This window comes from Sturnira hondurensis, unplaced genomic scaffold (genome assembly GCF_014824575.4).
Source record: "Sturnira hondurensis isolate 20B ecotype Veracruz unplaced genomic scaffold, ASM1482457v3 Scaffold0011512, whole genome shotgun sequence".
Taxonomy (NCBI): domain Eukaryota; kingdom Metazoa; phylum Chordata; class Mammalia; order Chiroptera; family Phyllostomidae; genus Sturnira; species Sturnira hondurensis.
The window spans coordinates 603,866-626,396 of NW_028084143.1; the positions used below are offsets into that span (position 1 = coordinate 603,866).

General features: G+C 50.8%; 1 protein-coding gene across 1 annotated transcript in view; it reads left to right on the forward strand.

Annotated features, from left to right (window-relative positions):
* The first annotated feature begins 14,574 nt into the window (after positions 1-14,574).
* Positions 14,575-22,531, forward strand: part of DISC1 (DISC1 scaffold protein) — a 269,744-nt gene continuing 261,787 nt past the window's right edge. The window contains exon 1 of the mRNA XM_037060247.1: positions 14,575-14,786. Within this exon, the coding sequence (XP_036916142.1) occupies positions 14,729-14,786 (58 nt within the window). The 5' untranslated portion in view covers positions 14,575-14,728. The remainder of the gene's footprint in view (positions 14,787-22,531) is intronic.

Consider the following 22,531-nt stretch of genomic DNA (forward strand, 5'->3'; position numbering starts at 1 on the left):
AAGACCCCCCACATCACATGTCATCAGGGAAATGCCAACGGAAGTGACAGTGAGACACCGCTATTTACCTGACAGAGCCGCTTCGGGAAGCGGGAGCAGGTCTGGTGACGGGGATGACAGGAGCCCCCACGGGGAAACGATGCCTTCCTTCGGCTGCCGGGCTTGTCTCCCTCCTCCCACGTCTGGTTTTCCTGACGCCACTTCCTGATCCCTTGCGTGATGGTGGGACCCAGTTCCAGGGTTCTGTTCTCACTCTGCCTCTGTTCACTCCTCACACTCACAGGTCTCACCTCCGCAGGTGACTCTGCCGTGACCTTCCTCCTGAGCACCTGCCCCCCGTTTGTTATCATTTCCAGCGGTTTCTGGCCATGCCCACCTCTATGTGGGCCCGGATGTCAGTGGTCCCAGGATTTCTTCACACTGTTGTGCACTTGGGTCTTTTCCTTTCAATTCCTCCTGTCCTCACCATCTCCTTGACTTTGACCCTCCCCCTTCTTGCCTGGGCTCCTCTTTTCCATTCAGGTCTAGTCTTCCCCCTCCCCCAAATCTGTTTTGTAGAGATCACTCTTTGCTCCAAAATCTTTGATGGCTCCTTTTTGCCAACAGGAAAAAAACCCAAAAACTAAAGTCCTAGTCCTGGCATTCAAGGCCCTCACAATCTGGCCTTAATCTCCTAAACTGCTGCTCGGGAATCCTCACCTGGTGAGTGTTCGGCCTCAGGCGGTTGCGGCCGACAAGCTGCCTGGCTCTGCTCTCTCTCTTCCCTGTGCCCGGGAGGCCCGCTCTGCTCTCCCTCTTTTAGGAGAACTTTGCCAGCCACCGGAGCCCGTGGTGGTGCTTTTCTGTGTGCCCTGAGCTTCTCACTCACTTGATTTATGTGGCCCTGTGGATACTCCCAAGGGCTAAGACCTTCCCACAGGCAGAGCCTGGACCTTATTCGCCTGCAGAGAGTGCTTTGGGGACCCCGGGACTCGTGGATATTCCACCACTTACCAACCGGGATTGTGGACAACTCTCAGTGCTGCCGTTTCTTTCTTTTTATTTTTTAGAGGAAAACTGGAATGATTCCCTCCTGCTTTCTCATATGGTTGTTGTAATCACCGAAACAGCTAAAGTATGGGAAGGTGCTTTGAGGCCCCCGGGACATACAAATAAATGTCAGCTGCTGTTTAGAATCATGACACATCGTTCCATGGCCCCTCAGCTGTCTGTCTGTCTGTCTTCTTGCTGTCCCAGAGAACAGCAGCTTTCAGTTTTGCTTAGAAGGAACAAGGGTGAAGAGCTTCTGCTCCTTAAGCCCCAGGACACAAGAGGATTACCGGCTGGGCACACCAGGACTCCCCCCCGCCGCACTGCGCAGATGCCTGGGTGCCCAGGTGGAGCAGGGCCTGGCCATCCATCGAGGTGCCTGGCTCACGCTCGAGGACACAGCTGCGTTCCTGACCTGACGGCAGGTGTGGATCCCAGGGCTCGAACCTCAGGTCCCCAGGCACACGTGATACAGGACTGTTCTCTTCCCCGGGTGGCCTGGCGGGAACAGCTCACACCTCACGCGTTTTCTGTCCCTCTCAGGGGCACCATGGGAGTGGAGCTTCAGTCTCTGCCCACTGCCACTGAGTGTGTCGCCACTGCCGAGCGGGCACTGTGGTCGAGCTCTCTGCTCAAACTGGCAGATGTGTTCGCCTCCTTATCTCCCTCTGATGGCTCTCATTTCCTCCTTGATGTTTTCCCCCCAGCTAGGGTTAAAAACGACATGCTGACTTAACTGATTTCGATACATACAGCCCTTGGTAGCTTTCAAACCAATTCTATATAGACTCTTTCAAAAAATCCTCCCCCGAGGATGTGTGTATTGATTTGAGAGAGGAAGAGGAATGTCAATGTGAGAGAAACCCCCATCAGTTGCCTCCTGCACGCACCCTGACTGGGGATGGAGCCCCCAACCTGGGCATATGCCCCGAGCAAGGATCGAACCCACAACATTCTGGTGCACAGGACGGTGTTCCAATCAACTGAGCCACCCAGCCAGGGTTCTAGGCTTATTCTTAGTTGGCCCTCCCTGCTGTAACACTAATGGTCTTAGAGTTTAAAATGCCAAGAATGGCAACAAGTGGAAGAAATGGTGGCACTTGTCGCCATATAAGCTTGCTCACCGCCACCTCCCTCGCCCCCCCCCAGCACTGTCTGTTCTGTGCGGGCCCATCTCTTCTCTCCCAGCAGCCCACTAAAACATTAGAAATTAGTGAATTTCATCTGTTACAGCAGTTTTCGGTTTGCAGAAAAACAGAACAGAAAGTAGAGTTCCCATAGAGTCGGCCCCCAACAGTTTCCTTGTTGTTAACATCGTGGGTTGCTGTGGACATTTGTTGCGATTGGTGAGCCGGTGTTGATACGTCAGTATTAACCGATGTCCACAGTCAATGTTTTTGTTACTCTTGGTGCTGTACGTTCTCTGGGTTTTGACAAATGAGTAACGCTGTGTCCACCACTGCAGTATCATTCGGGACAGTTTTACTGCCCTAAATTCCGCCTGTGCCCCCATCCCCTGTTCATCCCTCCCTCCTGCCCCGCAGCGGCCTGCTGTCTCCCCCAGTGCCTGGCTCTGGACTGTGCATCCAGTGGGTGCTAAGTACATACTGCTGGCTGGTTGTTGGCCATGTCTGCGCTGGGCAGCAGTGAGCACTCCGAGGTGCTCAGGCATTGCTCCCGGAACCTCAGTTTCCTGCACATCTCGGGGGCTTCCCAGTCCGCTTTACCGAGCCGGGAGGCGGGAAGCCTCTGGGTTGGGAACAGTCTTCTTGGTGGGTCAGAGCTGCCGGCAGCGTTGCTGGGGAGGCCTGTGGTCTGATCATGGGGTGCCACTCTGCTGTTTCCAGGGCCCAGGAGGAGAGCCTTCGGATGAGCTCCTGGCCTTGGCCATGGGCCAGAGAAGCAGCCGGGCCTGTCAGTGAGCCTGCCCTGCGTTCAAGGCTTTCGTGGGTGCTCAGGGCCTTGTGTGGCTCCTGGCAGATGCTACAGGAGTGAAGTAATGCCCTTTCTTAAAAAAAAATGTAGCCATGAAGCCTAGCAATGGTCCTCCGATAGGGCTGGCTGGGTCAGTGTCGTTTCCCCGTAAGTCTTCCTTGACTTCCTTGGAAGAATAAACAGATCGAAATGTCTTGCTGATAATGGTAAAGTCTCCTTGTAGGTCCTGGCTGGTGTAGCTCAGTGGATTGAGTGCAGGCCTGCGAAGCAAAGGATCAAAGTTCAATTCCCAGTCAGGGCACATGCCTGGGTTGCAGGCCAGTTCCCAACAGGGGTTGCAGGAGAGGCAACCATACATTGATGTTTCTCTCCCTCTCTCCTTCCCTTCCCCTCTAAAAACAAACAAACAAACAAACAAACAAATAAATAAAAAGTCTCCTTGTAGCTCTGTGAGTAAACTTCCACTGGACCCTCCCATTTCTCAGCTGGGGCAGTGTCATGGATCACAGCAGACTAGGCAAAGGGAAGGTAGAAACTCCCAATGATTGACAGTCACTACATGCCAAGCACTCCAACTACACTAGGTCAAAGTTATGCATAAATGTCTGAATGTCAGGAATCTTTTACACAGATTTTTTTAAAGATTTTGTTTTATTTTTTTAGAGAGGAGGAAGGGAGGGAGAAAAAGAGGGAGAGAAACATCAATTGGTTACCTCTCACATGCCCCCAACTGGGGACCTGGCCCGTAACCCAGTCAGGGAGCATGCCTAGGTATCCAAACGGCAACCTTTTGGTTCACAGGCCGGCACTCTATCCATTGAGCCACACCAGCCAGGGCTACACAGATAATTTTTGAACATCTGCCTGGCTGTGGAACTTACACACAGTTGCTTTTATAGGGGGCGGGCAGCTGCAGACTGGCAGTTCTGCGTGAACTTGGGTGGTTAGAAAGTCAACTATCAATCCCCAGGCAGCCCCCACGGGTGGGTAGTGGAAGGTGGCTCAGGACCAGGGAGAAATTGGAAGCTATTCCCAGTGATCATCACCAGGTCTGCAGTCACCCTCCTCCTCCTGGGGACTTGCCCTACACCTCGGGTTCCCAGGACCATCACACTGTAATGGGGGCTTCTGAGTCCCATCCTCTTCTCCGCCTCCCCAGCAGGAAATCCTTCTTGGGGCCTCCTCCCCTCCTGCTCCATTTCACACATCCGTAGGTTCCACACTCCGACTGTTTACCCTGTAATAAAGAAGATACTTCTACACCCTGGCTGGGTGTCTCAGGGAGTGGAAGCTCACCCTGTATTCCAGAAGGTTGCAGGTTCGATCCTGGTTGGGGCCCCAGTGGGAGGCATCTGATGGATGTTTCCTCTCTCTCTCTCTCTCTCTTCCCCCCTTTCCTCTCTCTCTAAAATAAAACCAATGGAAATATCCTGGAGTTGAGGATTAAAGAAAAATACATCTCCTTAATAAGATCACATTTCTTTTAAAGTAAATCATATACATTATTTTTTAAGTTATGAAAATTTTAAACACAGAAATTTGAAAAGAACGAGACATTGTTTTTCAAATGATTAAAATAACTTATGGTGTATAATAGTTTAGAGTTAGACTTGGCCTTATATTAAAAAAGCAAACTACCAGTAACGCAAAACAAGATAACAGCTTTCCTCCGTGCGTAGAGGAAATCTGAACGAAGGGCTGGCATGGCAACACCATGAAACCGTCAGGCCCCCGATGGACCCCCCTTCTCTGCGCTGCCATTTCCTAGGCTGGGGCCCTTGTCTTCACGGACCAACCCAGCTTCTCCAGGCCTCATGTCCTTCCCCCCGGACGCAGGATGGATGAAAGTAGGAAGGGTCCACTCTTCCTTTTTTTAAAAGCAAGGTAGATTTGAAAAAAATTTATTGTTTGATTGATTTTTTTTTAGAGAGAGGGAGGAAGGGAGGCAAGGAAGGAGAGAGAGAGAGAAAGAGAGAGAGATTTGTTGTCCCACTTATATATGCATTCATTGGTTGACTCTTATTTGTGCCCTGACGGGGGATCGAACCCACAACTTCGGTATACTGGGATGATGCTCTAAGAACTGAGCTACCTGGACAGGCCGTCCCTTCCCCTTTTTTTAGGAGATCTGCTTGAAGCCCTTAAACACTGTGATGCCAGACCAGAAGTTCCTTTCACCCTCTCTTTTGAGCCCAGAGGAAGCAGGTCCCTGGTGGGGGGCTCTGCCCTGCAGAACCTCCCCTCCCCAGTGCTGTCATGAGGCTGTTCTCGTGGGCTCACACCATCACTGCAGCTTAGCTTTCACGTTGCAGGGACACCTTGCTCCTTCTAGAAAGAATTCAGTCAGAACTTTGGGGAATGCACGCAACTGAAGAATGTGAGCATTGCCAGGGACAGTCTGCAGACAGCTCTTGGCTCCACACTCACGATCGGACAGGTGCTATTCCCATTCAGGTAATTGGCTTCCAGAATTGGAGAGCTTTGGGGTGCTCCGTGCAACGAGCTAGGCTAGCCTCTGGCGACAGGTGATATCCACAGCTCAATAGCTGCATTCACATAAGTTGTTTGTTTGGGTTTTTTTTGCTCATGCTTTATCTTCTACAGAGGTTTACAGGGGACCATAGCCCCACAGGGGTCAGGGGTCACTCCCGTGACAAGGCAAGGAGAGGCTCCCTCTCAGGACGTACACTGGGGAGGCATCACAAGAAAGGCGTGCATCAGGCTTCTAGAGCTTCCACCAGATGTGACGGCCGTGCCACGTATCACTGCTGCTCACATTCCACTGGCCAGCTGACTGCCCCGGTCAGGGCAGGGCATTCCCCTGAGGACCTGGGGGGCAGCCGCGCAGGCATATTTGGGGGCTGCCACTGTGATGACTGGTAGGTGAGGTCTAGTTCCCCACTGTGTCCTAGTCTTGTCCTCTGAAAGCCTAAATTCAAAGTTCGAAACCTTATGAAGGTTTGTGCCTGACAAACAGGCAAACAGTTTCGGAACACAAAGTCTCCTCATTGCCATGGGTTTATTGCTGTGAACCTGGGCACTGCACACAGAAGAGGCTGCGTGGTCCTGGCCTCAGAGGCTGTCCCGTCGGCCCTGAGAGCCCGCTGGTCCCACCGACCTGGACGTTTCACCAAGTCAAGGCAAAAGGAGGAGAAAGCATAGGACACAGTAATTTTCAAAAAGCGAAAATTCATTTCATGTAGGGGAGTGCCCTTTGTCCTGTTACCATGTGGTTTTTATTTTTTTGAGGTCAAAAGGCATTCTTTATGAAATAGTGGTGAAGGAAGTTGGTAAAAGTTTTAACAAATTTACTTGGCAAAATAGAGTGTTAGTAATATTATATATCTAACCCTGTTATTGAAAAAAATTTTTTTTTACCAAAACCTGTGAAATCTAGTAGTCTAAAAGCCACTCATCTGGTTTCCTTCTGGTTTTCAAAGAAGGAACTAAGGAAATAAAGCAACCTGTACCCCCAATATACCCATATCATTGAAGAAAGAATCCTCAATTATTTGGGGGTTCACATTTCAAACGGGCTAAATGGCGTGCACCTTTCTTCCCCAGGATTAGCCTTACAGAGATGTGACCACTAACTGTAGGGCCCTGGCGGGTGGCTCAGGTGGTTGGAGCGTCATCCACACACCAGGGGTCTGTGGGGTCAGGGCACATACCTAGGATGTGGGTTTGATCCCCTGTCAGGGCAGGTGCGGGAGGCATCCGGTCAACGTTTCCCTCTCACACTGACATTCCTCTCTCCCTTCCTCTTTCTAAAAAAAAAAAAATCAATAAATGAGTTTAAAGAACATGTTTTATCGACTCTGGGAAGCACGCAGAGAGGAAGGGCTCCCTGGGAAAACACCGGGGGGTGGCTGAACTCCAGGCCTTTAGTGCTGAGACGGCTCATGGCTTTGGACAGTTTTGCATGCACGGCCGCCGGAAATTTGCTAAGCTGTGTTCTCTACTACTGTGTGTGTCCCTGTTGAACTGGGGCATTTACAAGCCCTTGCTGGCTGCATGGGAATCGGTTTGCGGGGGTCGCCTTTCTCCCGGTGGGAAAAGGGGAGCTGGGAGTGTGTGCAGATCAGACGGCCTGGAAGTCAGCTCTGAGAGAACGGGTACACGGCAGAAGTTGCGGAGCTTTTTGATGGCAATGAGACTGCCCCTCATTCTTATGCTGATTAATGTTGTCCCCTGTGTACACGGAGAACTTGGAGAGCAACAGAGTTGTCTGCCAGGGTCGGGGTCCACGTGAAGGGGAGATGAGGGGGAGGCTCGATCATTGGGCTGAAGGGCGAAACTCATGGACTAATGAGAGTCCGTGGGAGGGGCACATGTGTCCCTTACTGGCTGGAAGTTGGAATAGGTGTATATACTGACTTTCTACCGAGAACAGAGTCTATTTATTCAAAGCGGGGAGCAGCAAGGGTAGGGACACGTGTTAGCTCTCCCACATTGAATAATTTAATTGTGCATGGGCCTCTGAGTGGAGAGATTCTTGTCAGTGGGATTAGCATCCCTACATTGTTTGCAGCAAACCAAGGCAAGCAGGGGCGGAAAATGCACTGAGTGGTGGATCTTAATGCAGAACAAAACGAAGGCGCCCTTCCTCCAGGGCTTTGGCTGTTGGGCCCCGCAGACCTATCTGGAATGCCAGATCAGGAATGCAGGCACCGACGACTGGCAGAGAGAGATGAGCTCCAGGTCACGTCTGGAACGAACGCCCACACTCTCCCATGTATTATCTCGCTGCTGGAGCTTTTAGACACTATCTGGGCTGCCAAAAGAAGGTTATTGATATTGTATATTTAGCCTAAAACTATGATAACATCCGTTGGCATGACCATGATCTGATGGTATCTGAACCCGAACCCACTTCCTATTTCTAGGCATGAACAAATGACTGTCTTCATGTTGTCCAATGTTATTTCCTGGGTTTAAGACAGATTTCTTCTCTCCAATTCATTCAAGTTTATTTTTCTTAGAGAAAAGATCTTCAGACAATTAAATTTCCCAGAATTGTTTAAGCATTGTTATTGTTCTCAATGAGAATATTTCCTCTTTAGCTCTAGCTGTGTAACTTGATAGGAATTCTCGTGACCATCTATCATGGCCATGAATTTGCCGGAGACTTGGGGGATAAATCAACTGGCCTGTCCAGTATCGGAATCCCAACTTAGAACACTCATTCTAGTAGGTCTCGGGCCCAAGTTTGCAGGGATGAACAAGGCATGGCGTCTACCCTCACCGAGCTTACCATCTGGAAGGGGAAGTAACAGATACGATACTGACATAGAAGGCGTGATTGTCTTATTCAACCTTCTCTTAGTCCAGGGGTGAAATTGATGGAAGTTGTATTTGTGTGTGGACCTGCAGCAGGAGGAATAACTTATTACCTGAGTGTAGTCTCATTATATGAGAGGAGAGAGATAGTTTGTATCAGGCATCAGAAAATGCCACTTTTTTGTCAGGTGAAAGAGATTATCATCGTGGTTAGGAATGGGGACTCTAACCAGACTGCCTGGTTCAAATCCCTCCTGTGCCACTTGGCTAAGTTCTAACCTCTGTGGGCCCCAGTTTTCTAGCCTGATAAAGGGTGTGATAATGGGTTTTTGCAAAAGTGGAGTAAGTTTGCTTTGACTGGTGTGGCTCAGTGGGTTGGGCATCCTTCTGCAAACCAGAAGGCCACCGGTTCAATTCCCCGTCAGGGTACATGCCTGGGTTGTGGGCCAGGTCCCGGGTTGGGCACGTGTGAGAGGCCACTGACCGATGTTTCTCTCTCACACCGATGTTTCTCTCCCTCTTTTCCTCCCTCCCTTCCCCTCTCTCTAGAAATAAATAAATAAAATCTTTCAAAAAGTGAAATAAGTTAACAAACTTAAATTGTGTAGAATGATGTCTGGCATTATAGTAAGTGCCCAATAAACATTAGCTATTATTAGCAAACTTTGAAGAGATTTTCATATTCTTCAACACAATTTTTGAAGTTCACTGTCTTGGCAACGAAGTTATATATTTCCCCCTCTGAACTCCTAGCTTCTTGCTACAAATGCACACTTACGGCATGTAATGTTTATTGTCTGCGTGAGTGGACTGTGTAGATGTGCGTGATTCCAGCAGAGAAGGCCGATTGCTCACTCTGCTACAGCCTCGGGTTGTGCTGGCCTCTGTGGCATTTCTCCACTGCTGGCCTCAGGAAGATTTTGGAAGCATTCATGAGGAAACGCTTGTGAAAATTTTAAGTTAAAAATAGTGATAGCCAAGATTTGGAAGCAGCCCAAGTGTCCCAAAATAGGTGAGTGGATAAAAAAAGCTGTGGTAGGTTTACACAATGGAATACTACACAGCCATAAAAAAAGAAGGACATCTTACCTTTTGCGACAACATGGATGGACCTGGAGAGCATTATGCTCAGTGAAATAAGCCAGTTGAGGAAGACAAGTACCATATGATCTCACTTCTGTGTGGAATCTAATGAACAAAGTACACTAACAAACAAAATAGAAAAGACTGCCAGTTGTCAGAGGGGAGTGGGTAGGGAGGCTGGGTGAAAAGTAATCCCTTAAAGGGATTAAGCAAAACAAACAAACAAACAAACAAAAAAACACTACAAGCCCAAAAATGAAACAAAAAACCTTTGTCTTTCATAGACGAAGTAGGGTCATTACCAGAGGGAATGGGGGTGCGGGCAGGTGGAAGAGGGTAAAGGGGGGTAAAGGGTGATGGGAAGAGGCATGATTTTGGGTGGTAAACATACAAAACAATATACAGATGATGAATCATTTTATTAATACAGAATTAATACATAATCTTATTAACCAATGTAACCCTGATCAATGCAATAAAAATACTGATAGAACAATGATCCCTCATCCCTTGCTCTGTTCCCGGTCCCACAGATGCCCTTCGAACATCTCCATATGCAGACCTGGAGTCCACAGCAAGAACTGCTGGGTAACAGCCAGGAGAGGAATGGTGTTAAAAGCAGAGCAGAACTAAAGGTGTCATTTTGGGGGCCATAAGTAGCAGGACACCTGGCGCCTGACCCTCATGATGACATTTAAAGTAGACATATTTGGGGTTGGTTGTGCAGCATGCATTGGTCCACTACCTGCCCCTCATCCTCCCGTTCAGGGGTGGTTTCCAGGGGCCGTATTTCTCCTAAGTGCCTATGCAGCCTCATTTTCTCCACGGCATGAGAGGAGGGCTCCTGATCGACTCTGGGCCAATCAGGATCTCCCTCCCAGAGCATTAGAATAGACTCCGGGCCAATCAGGATCTCCCCCTCTGAGCTAGCATCGGCTCCACCAGGGTCAGGCTACCCAGGTGCCTGGCTCGGGCACGTGTGGACTCCGGAGCAGTGGGGAGCAGATGTGCAGAAAGAATCCGGGAGGAGAGAAATCACCAAGGTCCTGCTGGCGTTTCAGAAGTTGGCTCTTGTCTTTCCAGAGGACCAGTTTCGTTATGTCTTTTGACTCTGTGAAATTCCTCCTGCCTCCTCATGAAAATTCTTTTTACTTGAGTTGGAGTATATTGGTTTTACTTAGATGCAGCTGAGTCCTAACTAATGCAGCATTTGTGTCGGAATGAGAAAGGTGTCCTAAAACTAAAGGGAGACTTCTGTAGTTCTGATAACAGAGATTCGGAATCAGTGGGCTTTTAAGTGAGGGTTCAGTTGGAGGAGCAGAACCGCTGAGAGTGTTATGGAATTAGGAATATGTTCTAGAAATTAGACCTTATGCAACTGTGGCTAATGTTGGAGAAGCAAATATCCAGGAAGGGGAGTTGAAGAACCTGAGAAAGGTCTTCAGCCAGGAGGGCCTGGGTGAGTCAGCTGGTTTGCAGAGACCCTGGGAGCTGTGCATGTCCCCGGTTCGAGTAGGACCACGGAAAGGGCAGCTGTACAACTCTATGGAAGGTTGATGCCACAGGGTGTCTGCTTCCTCTTCCGAAGGGTGGGGTGCGGAGAAGCCTCTGGTGGTGAGCCTGGGGGAGGGGGGCAGGTGGCTGCCTGAGCTTCTGGTGAAATGGAATCATTGTTGTATTGCCTGGTGGGAGCATCCTCCCTTTGGAACTAACGCATGTAGGTCAGTGGGACATAAATTCATGGGAACAGGAAGGTCAACTTTGGTTAGTGGATCACGAGGGCTGGTAGTGAGTGGTCCATTCCCATCTCTGTCCCTTGGTCCCAGACCTCTGTGTCGTGGCTCTGGGAGAAACAGCAGCATACATGGGACACTGGTTCCAGAGACTGCACGTGGGGCCTCCTGGAGAACCTTGCCCGGGCCTGCGAGGTGTGACCACCTAGCTGGCACTGCAGTGGAGTCCTCAAAAGGCCGTTCCATTGTTCTGTCGAGCCAGTTGCTTCAGGAGAATAGAGAACATGGCAAGACTAGTGAATTTTGTGCATATGGGTCTATCCACATTTCGTTCACAGTGAAGTGAGTTCCCTGATCAGAGGCAATGCTGTGTGGACAAGGCATTCTCGAAGTCCACGGATAGTAGTTTCAGCAGAAACACTGCGTACAGAGAAAGGAAATCTGTACTCAACAGTGTCAGTTCCAGTGAGAACAAAACACATATCTAACCTTACGGCTCATGGGTCACGCATCACCCAGTTCGTGATGGGCAGCTCAGGGTGCGTGGTGACATGGCCGCTCACGGTGAAAGTGAGTGAAGGCTGTTTCTCAGCATGAGAGTGGTCATCCACAGAGAGGCTCTGCTCCCGAATATTAGGGGCCTGCGATGTGATTCACTGTAGGGGCCTGACAAAGCCTGCCTCTCTCAGCATCTCTCCCAGTGCTGACGCTTCAGGCACCCCAGGTCTGCTGGGTCACATGACCCTAGGAGCTGGGCAGCTTGAATGGCAGCCTGGGCTTGCTGCAGAGCCTCCTCTGGTTCTGGGCCCCACTCAGAACCAGCAGTGTTTCAGGTCGCATGTAATGGGCTTGAGCAGCTACAAAATCCCATAGAGGACCATTAGGTTGCGCCTCCTCTTTTGGTTGTAGGAAAGGCCAAATCCAAGGACTTATCCTTGACCTTAGAAAGGCTCCCTTACCCCACTCAGTGTCTAGAAGATCTGCTGACCGGGAAGGCCCCCAGATTTTTGTCATATTTATTTCACACTTTCTGGCTTGCAAATGGTTCATCAGGCAGCCTGGAGTAATCCCCACTTCCTGTTGACTAGGTCCAAACAGCATAACATCAACTGTGATGGGCCACTGTGAAGTCTTGTGGTGGGGAAGGCAATAAAGTCTTGCTCGACTAGATTATGACATAGGGCTGGAGTGTGGATGTACCCCTGATGTCGGGCAGTACTTTGCTGGTCTTGCCAGGTGAAGGAAAGCTGCTCCTGGTGGCATTTACTAATGGGGACGGGGAGAAACCATTTGCCAGACCAGTAGCTGTGTATGAGGTACTAGGGGATGTGCTAATTTGCTCGGACAACGAAAGTACAGCAGCTATTGCAGCTGCAATTGGAACAGGCATGTGGTCAAGTTTCTGATAATCCACTGTCATCTTCCAAGACCCATCTGTTTTCTGCACGGGCCACACCGGCTAGTGGAATGGGATGTGCTGGGGAATCACCACCCTGCATCCTCCAAGTCCTGGATGGTGGCACTGGTCTCTTCAATCCCCCTTGGAATGCAGTGTTGCTTTCGGTTAACGCTTTTCCCAGGTGGCGGCAGGTGTAGTGGCCTCCCCTTGTCTCCCCCGCCATAATAGCTCTCATTCCACAGGTTGGGGGACCATGGTGGGGATCCTGCCAGTGGCTGAGTACGTCTGTCCAACTCTGCATTCTGCAACTGGGAAATACCCACAGGATGGGCGCAGGGGCCCACGGCACAATGGATCTGAGTTAAAACTCCATCAACCACCTGACCTCCATAAGCCCCTGCTCTGACTGGGGGGCCACAGTGATGTTTCGAGTCTCCTGGAATCAGTGTTGCTTCAGAGCCAGTGTCCAGTAATCCCTGAAAAGTCTGGCTATTTCCTTTTCTCCAATTCACAATCACCCTGATGAAAGGCCACATGTCCTTCCGGAAGAAAGATTAACAGTGTAGATTTTGGGCCGTGTCCTTCCTCAAGTGGACCAACATCTTCATTCAAAGAATTCTTGGTCTATAAACTGACTTAAGGCTGGACATTGATTACAGAGCTGGGTCTCTCTGTGTTGGTAATTCAAGTTGGGCTTTTGTTCACCTGACCTAAAAGGCTTCTGCCTACACAGATCAAGGAAGAGTCTAGTAGACTCTGCCCCTACTTGACTTCCAGGAACACTGTGGTGCCGTAGGTGTAGGTCTGCGCACTCTCCATTCTGACTGCTGTCTGACTCTGCGTCCATCACAGTCCATTACAGAAACCAGCCCACCTTGCCTTCGGCCATTGTTTGGTTCCTGTTGCCCTGGGAGCCCGTGATCCCCAGTGCATTTAAGGATCCCAGTTCAGTGGTCATGGTTCCCACTGTAATTCCCGACCTACAGAGAAGAGTGAGAAGGAGTGAAGGACGCTGGGCCGCAGAGTTATTTCTCAGGGTCCTGATGAGAGGCGCCTGCTGTGGGCCAAAAGGCCTTACCTGGTAAATCCACTCCAACATGCCCCTCTCCCCAAGCCCCCGACGATTCCTGTGCAACACACAGCCTCAGCCTGGCATTCCCACCCCACTCAGTGTGAGCTCTGCTCTGTGTTCCGGTCAACCAACCCAACACTGTAAGAGCACTTCCTCACCTACAGCACCAAATCCAGACCTGCTCGGTGGTCAATACCAGTGAATTCAGCCTGATTCATCCTTATATTCCTCCCACATCACATCCATGCTCATACGGACCTCTATGCACACCTGTGTTTTCACTCTCAAGGTTCTCACCTTTTGAAGGACCCTGGGCTTCCTGCAGTTCCGGGGAGATTGTTCCCACTCCTCCAGCACCATAGTCCCTCGAACCCTCCTGGAACTTGTATGGTTTTGTGCCAGGCCTCTGGCTCTTGGCACACTCTACTTACTGTATGTTGTTAGTTTTACGTGCAGGTGTTTATCAGGCGCAACCTGCGGTTGCTCCAGTAGTCTCCTTGAAAGAACCAAAGGGGAGCGGTGAAGGTGAGTCAGCCGCCTAGGGGCTGGGCACCGACCACTGCCTGCATCCTGGGACTGCCCGATGCTCACGTCGGGAGCTCTAGGAATAGCCGGCGCTGCCAGAAGGTGCAGAAAGTTGGGTTTCTATTTCACTTTGGAAATGCACCCACCCATCTCTTTCCCAGTGCTATCTGCCTTCTCCCTAATTTCTCCCATCTGTCTAAACGAGTCCCTCTCCTCCCCTTCATCTCTTCCATCCACCCTTTGGTCACTTCCCTAACCACACATCTGGGTGGCGCCCTGGTAGACCCACCCGGAAGGCCTCCCGGTCTCGCCTTCTCTAAACACCAGCTCCCACCACGCCTCCCCTCTTGTATTGTACAGAAACCGGACAGAGTGAAAAGCAAACTTTCGGAGGGCCAGGGAAGGCTGTGGGCCCGCCGGCCCCGCCCCTGCCGCGCGCGCGAGTGGGTGCGCGCGCCTGTGTGTGTGCGCGCGCGCGCCTGTGTGTGTGAGTGTGAGTGAGCGCTCGAGGGGCTGAGGCTGGAGAGGAAGCTGCCCGCCCCGCTGGGGAGCCGGAAGGAGCCCGCCCTGCCCTCCAGCCCCCTCCCCACTTCCCGTCCCGCTCCCCCACACGCGGGCCTCGGGCGCCTGCAGCCGCGCACCTCCGCACAGCTGGAGGAGCCGGCGAGGCGCATGACGGGCGGGGGTTCCCAGGGCTCTCCGGCCGGTGGCGGAGGGGGCCAGCGCGCAGGTAGGGGCGCTGTCAGTGCGGCGCAGCGGGCGGAGGTCCGGGCTGGGAGGGCGCGCCCCGCCTCTGGAAACCGTGTCGGTCTGGGCTGCGCCTCTATTAACTGGTCCGGTTCAGTGCACCCTCCCGAGGCGAGGAAACTGAGGCAGGACCCTTGGCGCGCGGGTTGGGAGAGGAGTCGGGTCCCGCACCGCCAGCTCACGCCTAGCTGGGCCGGTCTCTCCCCGAGGACCGTGTGGAGACTCAGGCGAGCTGCAGTTTTCGAAAACAGCGGACATCCGACCCGCCCCCTTGGCTGTCCGGGTGGTGGAGGAGGGTGGCAGGGGCGTGCCGCGGTTTGGGTCAGTGCCGAGCCACCGGGGGGCCGGGAACGCCCGCCTCGCTTTAGTCCGGTCACGGATCTGGAGAGGGGAGGTTGGGGTGGGATGAGGAAGGTGCTGCCGGCACCTCCCCCAAGGGCTGCTCTGAGAACAATTTCATGTCACACTTCCGACTTGGCGATAGTAACGCCCACCGCCGGGCGCCTGAAAGACAGAGCCAGGTCACACTGTTGACCCTCCGTGTTGACATTAAGTGGTGGTTGACTTTCAACAATGACAGAAGGTCTCCTACCAGTATCTCACTCTTAAAACACGTGCAAAAGAATCTGAGACTTTCGGCAGGGAATGCGATTCGGAGTGAGCGAGCGCTGCCTGGTGCCCTTGCCGGGGAGCCTGAGACACGCCCCTTGCCTGCCATCTGCGAACCTCAGTGTCCTCAGATGCGCAAGAGGACTGGAGCCTCAGTGTCCCCAGATGCGCAAGAGGACGCCGGAAGCCTGGCCTCCCCTTCTCGCAGTGTGCGTGGAAGCTCTTTGCAGAATGAGCGGTCACTTGTACAAATTCGATAGCACGGACTCCCAGGACTGGGGTTTGGGGACAGTCTGACTGCATCTCAATCCTGGGCTTGGATGTGCCTCAGTTTGGGGGACAGTGGCAGTTCCTACCTCGGGAACAGGGTGGTTCTGGGGTTTACATGTGCGGGGGGAGGTCCAGCTCCTCGCCCAGTGTGGAAGACAGGCAGTGGGGCTCTGAATACCCCGAGCTGCTCTTTTTACCAAGCAGGACCCGAATAGTTTGGAGTGAGGTGGAAATACCAGCTTGATTCGATTCAGGTATGACTAGCGAGCGGAGTGTCTGAAAGGAAATGTGGTCGTTACCTGCAGGCCTGGCACAGCGAGGCTTTTGAGCTTGGGCTGAGAATCTGTGTCCCTGGGCAGAGAAGCCTGGATCTGCCTCCCGAGCTCTGTGACCTTGAGCCTCAGTTTCCTCACCAATTTACAAAAAAAAGATAATAGAAAAATACGGCCGTGATGACGGCGGCTGGTGCCGCTAGAGCCGCCATGCGGTGAAAGACGTGGAAGCACCGCGAGAGGAGGAGTTGCTGTGCGGACACAAGACGTCCTGCCGCCTGGAGCGAATGTGTATTTTTTTTCTTGTGAGTTGGTTTTTATTGGGATGCGGGGGACAGACCCACCAGGGGACTGTCCACTCTTGTCTTCCTGGGAGAGCAGCTGCGGGTGCTCTTTCTGTTTCTTGGAGCTGCTGCTCCTGCTGCCAGTGGCCGCTTTGGGTCCACTGCTGGCTGACTGCTCCTTCGAAGAGCATTTCCTCTTTTTCTTGGGGACAGTCCTGTTTCCGGCCTCTGCACGTCTCTGGTTGGTTCCTCTTTGGGGGAAGAGTTCTTCTGGGGAAGAGTTTTCACTGCCAGTTGTCTCCTCAAGATCACTACTAACCAGCTCCTCCTTGAAAACCCATTTCTATCTCTTGGGATGGGATGGAGATAGTGGGTCTTCCATTCCCTTCTCCTGAGGAGCCCCCTGGGGCTTGGGCTTTTCTTGTTTGGGGGTCTTTCACGTGGCTTCCCACACTCCTCGAATGTGTGACTGCTGTTTCCTGAAGATACAAGGGCGGGCGCCTCCAGCTGAGTCTTCCTTCTTCAAGCGTTTTCTCTCCTGTTTCTTCAGCTCTGAGCAACCAATCTCTGCATCCGCTTCCTCTCTGCTTGAGCTGCGGCCACCATCGCCGCCTCCTGATTCTTTGGTGGAATCCCTCCAGGCTTGTGGAAGGAGAGTCGATCCTCCCCTGGTTCCCGAGGCTTCTCCCCATGGACACTTGCAGAGAGGCGCTCAGCTCGTGAGGCTGTGCTGCATTCGTGTGCCAGGTGTTGGGGATGTGGCCTTTGTTCTTGGCAGCTGCTTGGCCAGCGAAGGTGGAGGGGAAAATGAGTCCGTGTTTTGGGGTGTTACCCCTTGTCTTCCGGGCTCTGGAAACTTGGTCCCTTTGCTGGGTGCTGGGGATCGCTCAGGCACCAGGTCTGGCCGCTGGAAGGAACATTAACATTGGTAATTTTTTGCAAACTTACAACGTGCCACCCATTGCATTGGGAATTCCTATGATGACATTTCCCCAAACCACGTGAGGTAGGGATTTACAGGAAAATCTTCCTTTGCCCTGTACAAAGCTGAGATTCGGGCTCACCTGTTTCTTTCCCGAGTTCAAGGGTAGAGCCAGGGTCTGAACTCTGGTGTGGGTGCCTCTCACAGGTGCGTGTTCTCAACCCCCCAGCCAAACGGAAGTATGGAGACTAGGCATGCTTCCGAGTAGATGTTAGTTGTACAATTGGTAACAATGTACCCTGCATATTTCTGTTACAGGTGCTAAAATAAGAGCGAATTGTTAGCTCTGGCAAAAGAGTCTTTGACATAATCTGATTTTTGTTCATCCCTATTTTAAAATCCCAATTTAAACATTTTTCTTGCAAAAATGAACAGTTAAATTTTGCAGAGAAAACATTAAAACTTGAGAGACGGTGTTGCAAGAACCCACTGCAAATCATAGACTAAATGGAATCTCAGTTACAATATGTTTTTATTTCAACACTTAAATTCCCCGGAATCCTTGGGATGGCACAAGAGGTGTCAGCTGGGATTGAGGCTTTTGGCGACACTGGTCCCTTGCAGGGCGGGGCCCCAGGACATTTTTGCAGGGGCTCCTGCTTACCTGAGCTGCCCCTGGAGGAGAATGGACCTTCAGAGGAAGTCAGTGCAGAAGGAACGCCAGGTCTCTGTGCTGCAGAAGCCATTCCTAGTTCGATTGTTCCCTACATGAAGTTTCTCCTGTTCTGTTTTCTTTTCTCAAAAAATGTGTGCTCATTACAGGAAGCACAGAAAACCACAAACAAGACAAAGAACATTAGAAACCACTGTAATCCCCCCAATGCAGACAAATAGCTTGGTTTATCTGTTTTTCAGTCAGTTTCTGTGCTATGTTCATCCACTTACATCTGTTTCAAAGATGGGATGCAAACTATTACTGTTTTTGGTAAATGACCAAAGTAACCCTTGCTCTTTGCTTAAGCATCAAGACATTTAGAGAAAAAGAATTTAGCAAAAATTCGAATGTTCATGAAAACGTTTCCTTTTTAAAACAAATCTTAAAGTTTTAATTGGTGGAGGATTAGGGAGTCGGTTGTTGATGTTTGAATTTTATCGTGCTTTTGGTCAAAGAAAGGCCTTCAGAGCAAAGAGAGGCTGCACGGGTTATCTTTAAACAACAGACCCTAAAGACCAGCATGGAACAGAATTTTTGAGTATAGAAATAGGTAGCATTTCAGACTGGGGTCACTGGTGCAGACTGGGAAACATTCATTTTGATAATGATTATTAGGAATTCAGTTTACATGCTGGGTGCTCATGCAAAATAAGCGAGAGAGAGCTCTGCTTCCAGAGACACCCTTGGTGGCCACCCTCAGCATGGGGACCGTCCCCTCTGCTGCAGCCTGGGCCACCAGGACAGCCATTGGTCAACCAGCAACAAGTAGCGATGCAAGACTTTTAGCTTTGGGGGTCTTCCTCTGGTTGGTTTTGACTTTAATGACTCAGTGGTAAAAATTCCTTTATGAATGTCTTTGGCGCAATGTTCATGCTGTGTTTTGAATACCTGCTGCAGACATCTGGACCATCCTGAATACATTTTTTTCTTTTGAAATCAGGGTTTCCAAGCTCTTTGTTTGAGTAGAGACCTTGCAGTCAGCTTTTATTTTTTCACGCAAGTGGAAGTGGGAAGGAGGACTGCGTCTGACTATTGAATGAAATGACAGGCATTGGCTTTGGGATGGTCAGGAGCCCACACGGGGCGGGGGGGGCTCAGCTGCTGTTGTGACCACCGGCTTTGTGTCTGCCTCCTTTACCCCGCCCTGTGTTCTTGTGGCTGCTTGTGTCCGGCCACGGCTCAGAAATAGGTGGTGGAGATAGTGGGGCTTCCGCTCATCTTTTCGATTGTTTAAAGTTAGTTTGGAGACGTGCACACCAGTCTGGCTTTCCTTTTCATACCTGTCGTCTCTTAATTTGTGAGTGGGTTGATAAGATGATTCGGCATACTTAGTAGGTGTGATTTTTAACACCAAACAACACGTATTTTGCATTTATCAATGAAAGCATGCCTCATCTTACTCAAATACTGATCAGAAAGGTGGGCTATTTTGGAGTGGTCAAATGAGAAAAAAGCAAATACAGAAATAGATTGGGGTTTTCTGTTGTCTAACACACTGGAAACTTGGAGTTATGATGGCTCTCTTGTGATCGCAGACCTACCGATAAAAAAGTGTGTACTTGAGCGCGATTTTAAAAATTGAGCCATAATTGACAGTGACAATATATGAGGTTCAGGTGTCAACATACTCATTTATATTTGAATATATTGTGACGTGACTGCCACAGGCCTAGTCACCACCTGTTGCCTTACGCGGTGACAAAAGTTTTCTCTTCTTCGCATGGGAACTCGTAAGAGCTGCTCAGTGCGTCCTTCCTCTTCCCCTAGTGCTTTTCATGACAGCCACAAGGCCCAGCCTGGTGAGGCGGGAGACAGCTCTCCCTGGGCAGGCGATGATCTGCTTTCAATTCAAACAGTAGGTTTGGGGGCCTTACGTTACCTTGACTCTTAGGAATCTTTTTTTAAAAATATATTTTATTGATTATACCATTACCGTTGTTCTATTCCCCCCCTTCATTCCCCTCCACCCGCACCCTCCCTCCCCCACCATTCTCCCCCCCCCCCCTTAGTTTATAACCACGTGTCTCAAGTTCTTTGGATTCTATATTTCCCCCACTATTCTCACCCTCCCCACTACCTATTTTCTACCTACCATCTATGCTATTTTCTGTGCCTTCTCCCCCCTTCTCCTCCTCCCACTCCCCTGTTTCTAACCCTCCATGTGTTCTTCATTTCTATGGTTCCACTCCTGATCTAGCTGTCCTCTTGGTTTGCTTTTGTTTTAGGTGTGGTTGTTAATAACTGTGTGTTTGCTGTCCTTTCACTGTTCATATTTTTCATCTTCTTTTTCTTATATAAGTCCCTTTAGCATTTCATATAATAAGGGCTTGGTGATGATGAACTCCTTGAACTTGACCTTATCTGAGAAGCACTTTATCTGTCCTTCCATTCTAAATGAAAGTTTTGCTGGATAAAGCAATCTTGGCTGTAGGTCTTTGGATTTCATGACTTGGAATACTTCTTTCCAGCCCCTTCTTGCCTGTAAGGTCTCTTTTGAGAAATCCGCTGACAGTCTGATGGGTACTCCTTTGTAGGTGACTGTCCCCTTATCCCTTGCTGCTTCTAGGATTCTCTCCTTCATTTTAGTCTTGGCTAATGTAATTATGATGTGCCTTGGTGTGTTCCTTCTTGGGTCCAACTTCTTTGGGACTCTCTGAGCTTCCTGGATTTCCTGGAAGTCTATTTCCTTTGCCAGACTGGGGAAGTTCTCCTTTATTATTTGTTCAAATAAGTTTTCCACTCGTGGCTGTTTCTTTCCCCCTTCTGGTACCCCTATAATCCGGATGTTGGAACGTTTAAAGATGTCCTGGAGGTTCCTAAGCCTCTCCTCATTTTTTTGAATTCTCATTTCTTCATTCCTTTCTGGTCGGATGTTTCGTTCTTCCTTCTGGTCCATTCCATTGATTTGAGTCCCAGTTTCCTTTCCATCGCTATTGGTTTCCTGGACATCTCCCTTCATTTCAATTAGTTTAGCCTTCATATGTTCCTCTAATTTGTGACTGTACTCTACCAATTCTGTGAGCATCCTGATAAATAGTGTCTTAAATTGGGCTTCTGAGAGGCTGGCAATCTGTTGGTCGCTTAGAGTTATTGGCTCTGGGACTTTGAGTTCTTCTTGCGCCATCTTTTGGGCTGTTCGTGCCTGTTAAGTAGCAGGATCGGAGCCCTAGGTTTTCACCAGAGCAGGGCAACTCAGTCGCTGGGTTGTGACGTTGTATGTGGGGGCGGGGTCAAAGAGGGACAATGGCTTCCCTCTGCCGCCCGCTGCCGCGACCCCCACCGGCACCGCAGCCACCACTGTCACCAGGCCCACGCGTTTCGTTCCACTGCACTCGAGTGTGCCACCGCTGTCGGCCCTCCACCCCTGGGTTCGTCCCCTGGGGCCTGCGTGGTCCGTCTCACTGTGCACGAATGTGCGACCTTGGTCAGTCTGCCCCGCACCCCGACTGGCTTTGGGCTGCCCACGCACCTAGCGCCTAGGTCGGGGGATCTGTCCTGCCCGACCCAGCTCCACTGCTGGTTCCGCCTCTCTTGCCGTCCCCGTTGAACGGTTCGTAGCTGTTGGACTTCCGTATAATTCCGTGTTCTGGTCTTTGGGTGTGTTCTAGTTCTCCAAAACTTTTGTTGTAGTCAAACTTGGTTGTGGGAGAAGGCACAGTGTTTCCACCTATGCCTCCATCTTGGCGGAAGTCTCTTAGGAACCTTTTGTTTCTCCCTGGTTCTAGAATTCTCTTATGGAGACATTACGCTTATCCACGTGCTCATTCCTTTCTGTTTATTCCTTTGTTCAAGGACATTTTTAGCACCTGCCGCACGCATGGCACTGGGGTGCTCCCAGCAGGGTGTTGAAAGAGGTATTAGCTAGTCCTCAAGGACCATCCAGCCTCAGGGGAAGACCCAACAAAGGCTGGTGTTCTTCCAGGAGGTTTAAAGCAGTTCTGAGACGGGGGTGTCCACCCTGCAGCCCGCGGGCCACATGCAGCCCCGGATGGCTGTGAATGCGGCCCAACACAGAATCGTATATTTGCTTGAAACATCATGAGATTTTTGTGTGTGTGTGATGACATATCACAGTGTATTTAACGTGTGGCCCAAGAGCACTCTTTTTCTTCCAGTGTGGCCCAGAGACGCCCAAGGTTGGACACCCCTGCTAGAGCTTAACGGCCACTCCCAGGATGCTTCCTCAGAAGGTGTTTCAGGCTTTCCGTGTCTTCCAGTCCTGATGCCTGACTGCCAGTGTTTCTCCATCAGTAGCCCCACAGCCCGGCCTGTGCACGGGCTGCCAGGGTCCTGTTGCCGAAGCTCGGATCTCATTGCAAGTGAATTCTTAGCATTCCTTTCCAGGCCTTCCATAAACTGGCCCCTAAATCCCGAAAATGGACTTGATCTTTTATCGCATGTGTTGTTTTGTCCACCAAGAAGAGGTGGGATCTATCTTCTTGGTCCCATCGCCACACGTCAATGTCATCCTGCGTTTAAGGTCTGGCCAGGAAGACTTCCCAGCACCTCCCCCCCCCCCCCCCCCCCCCCGCCCCCCCNCAGGAAGACTTCCCAGCACCTCCCCCCCCCCGCCCCCTGGCCCCCTGCAATCCTCTACTCTTCCCTCTCTTCCTGTTAGGGTTTGTTATGGATGACGCAGCCTGCTTTTCCTCCCGT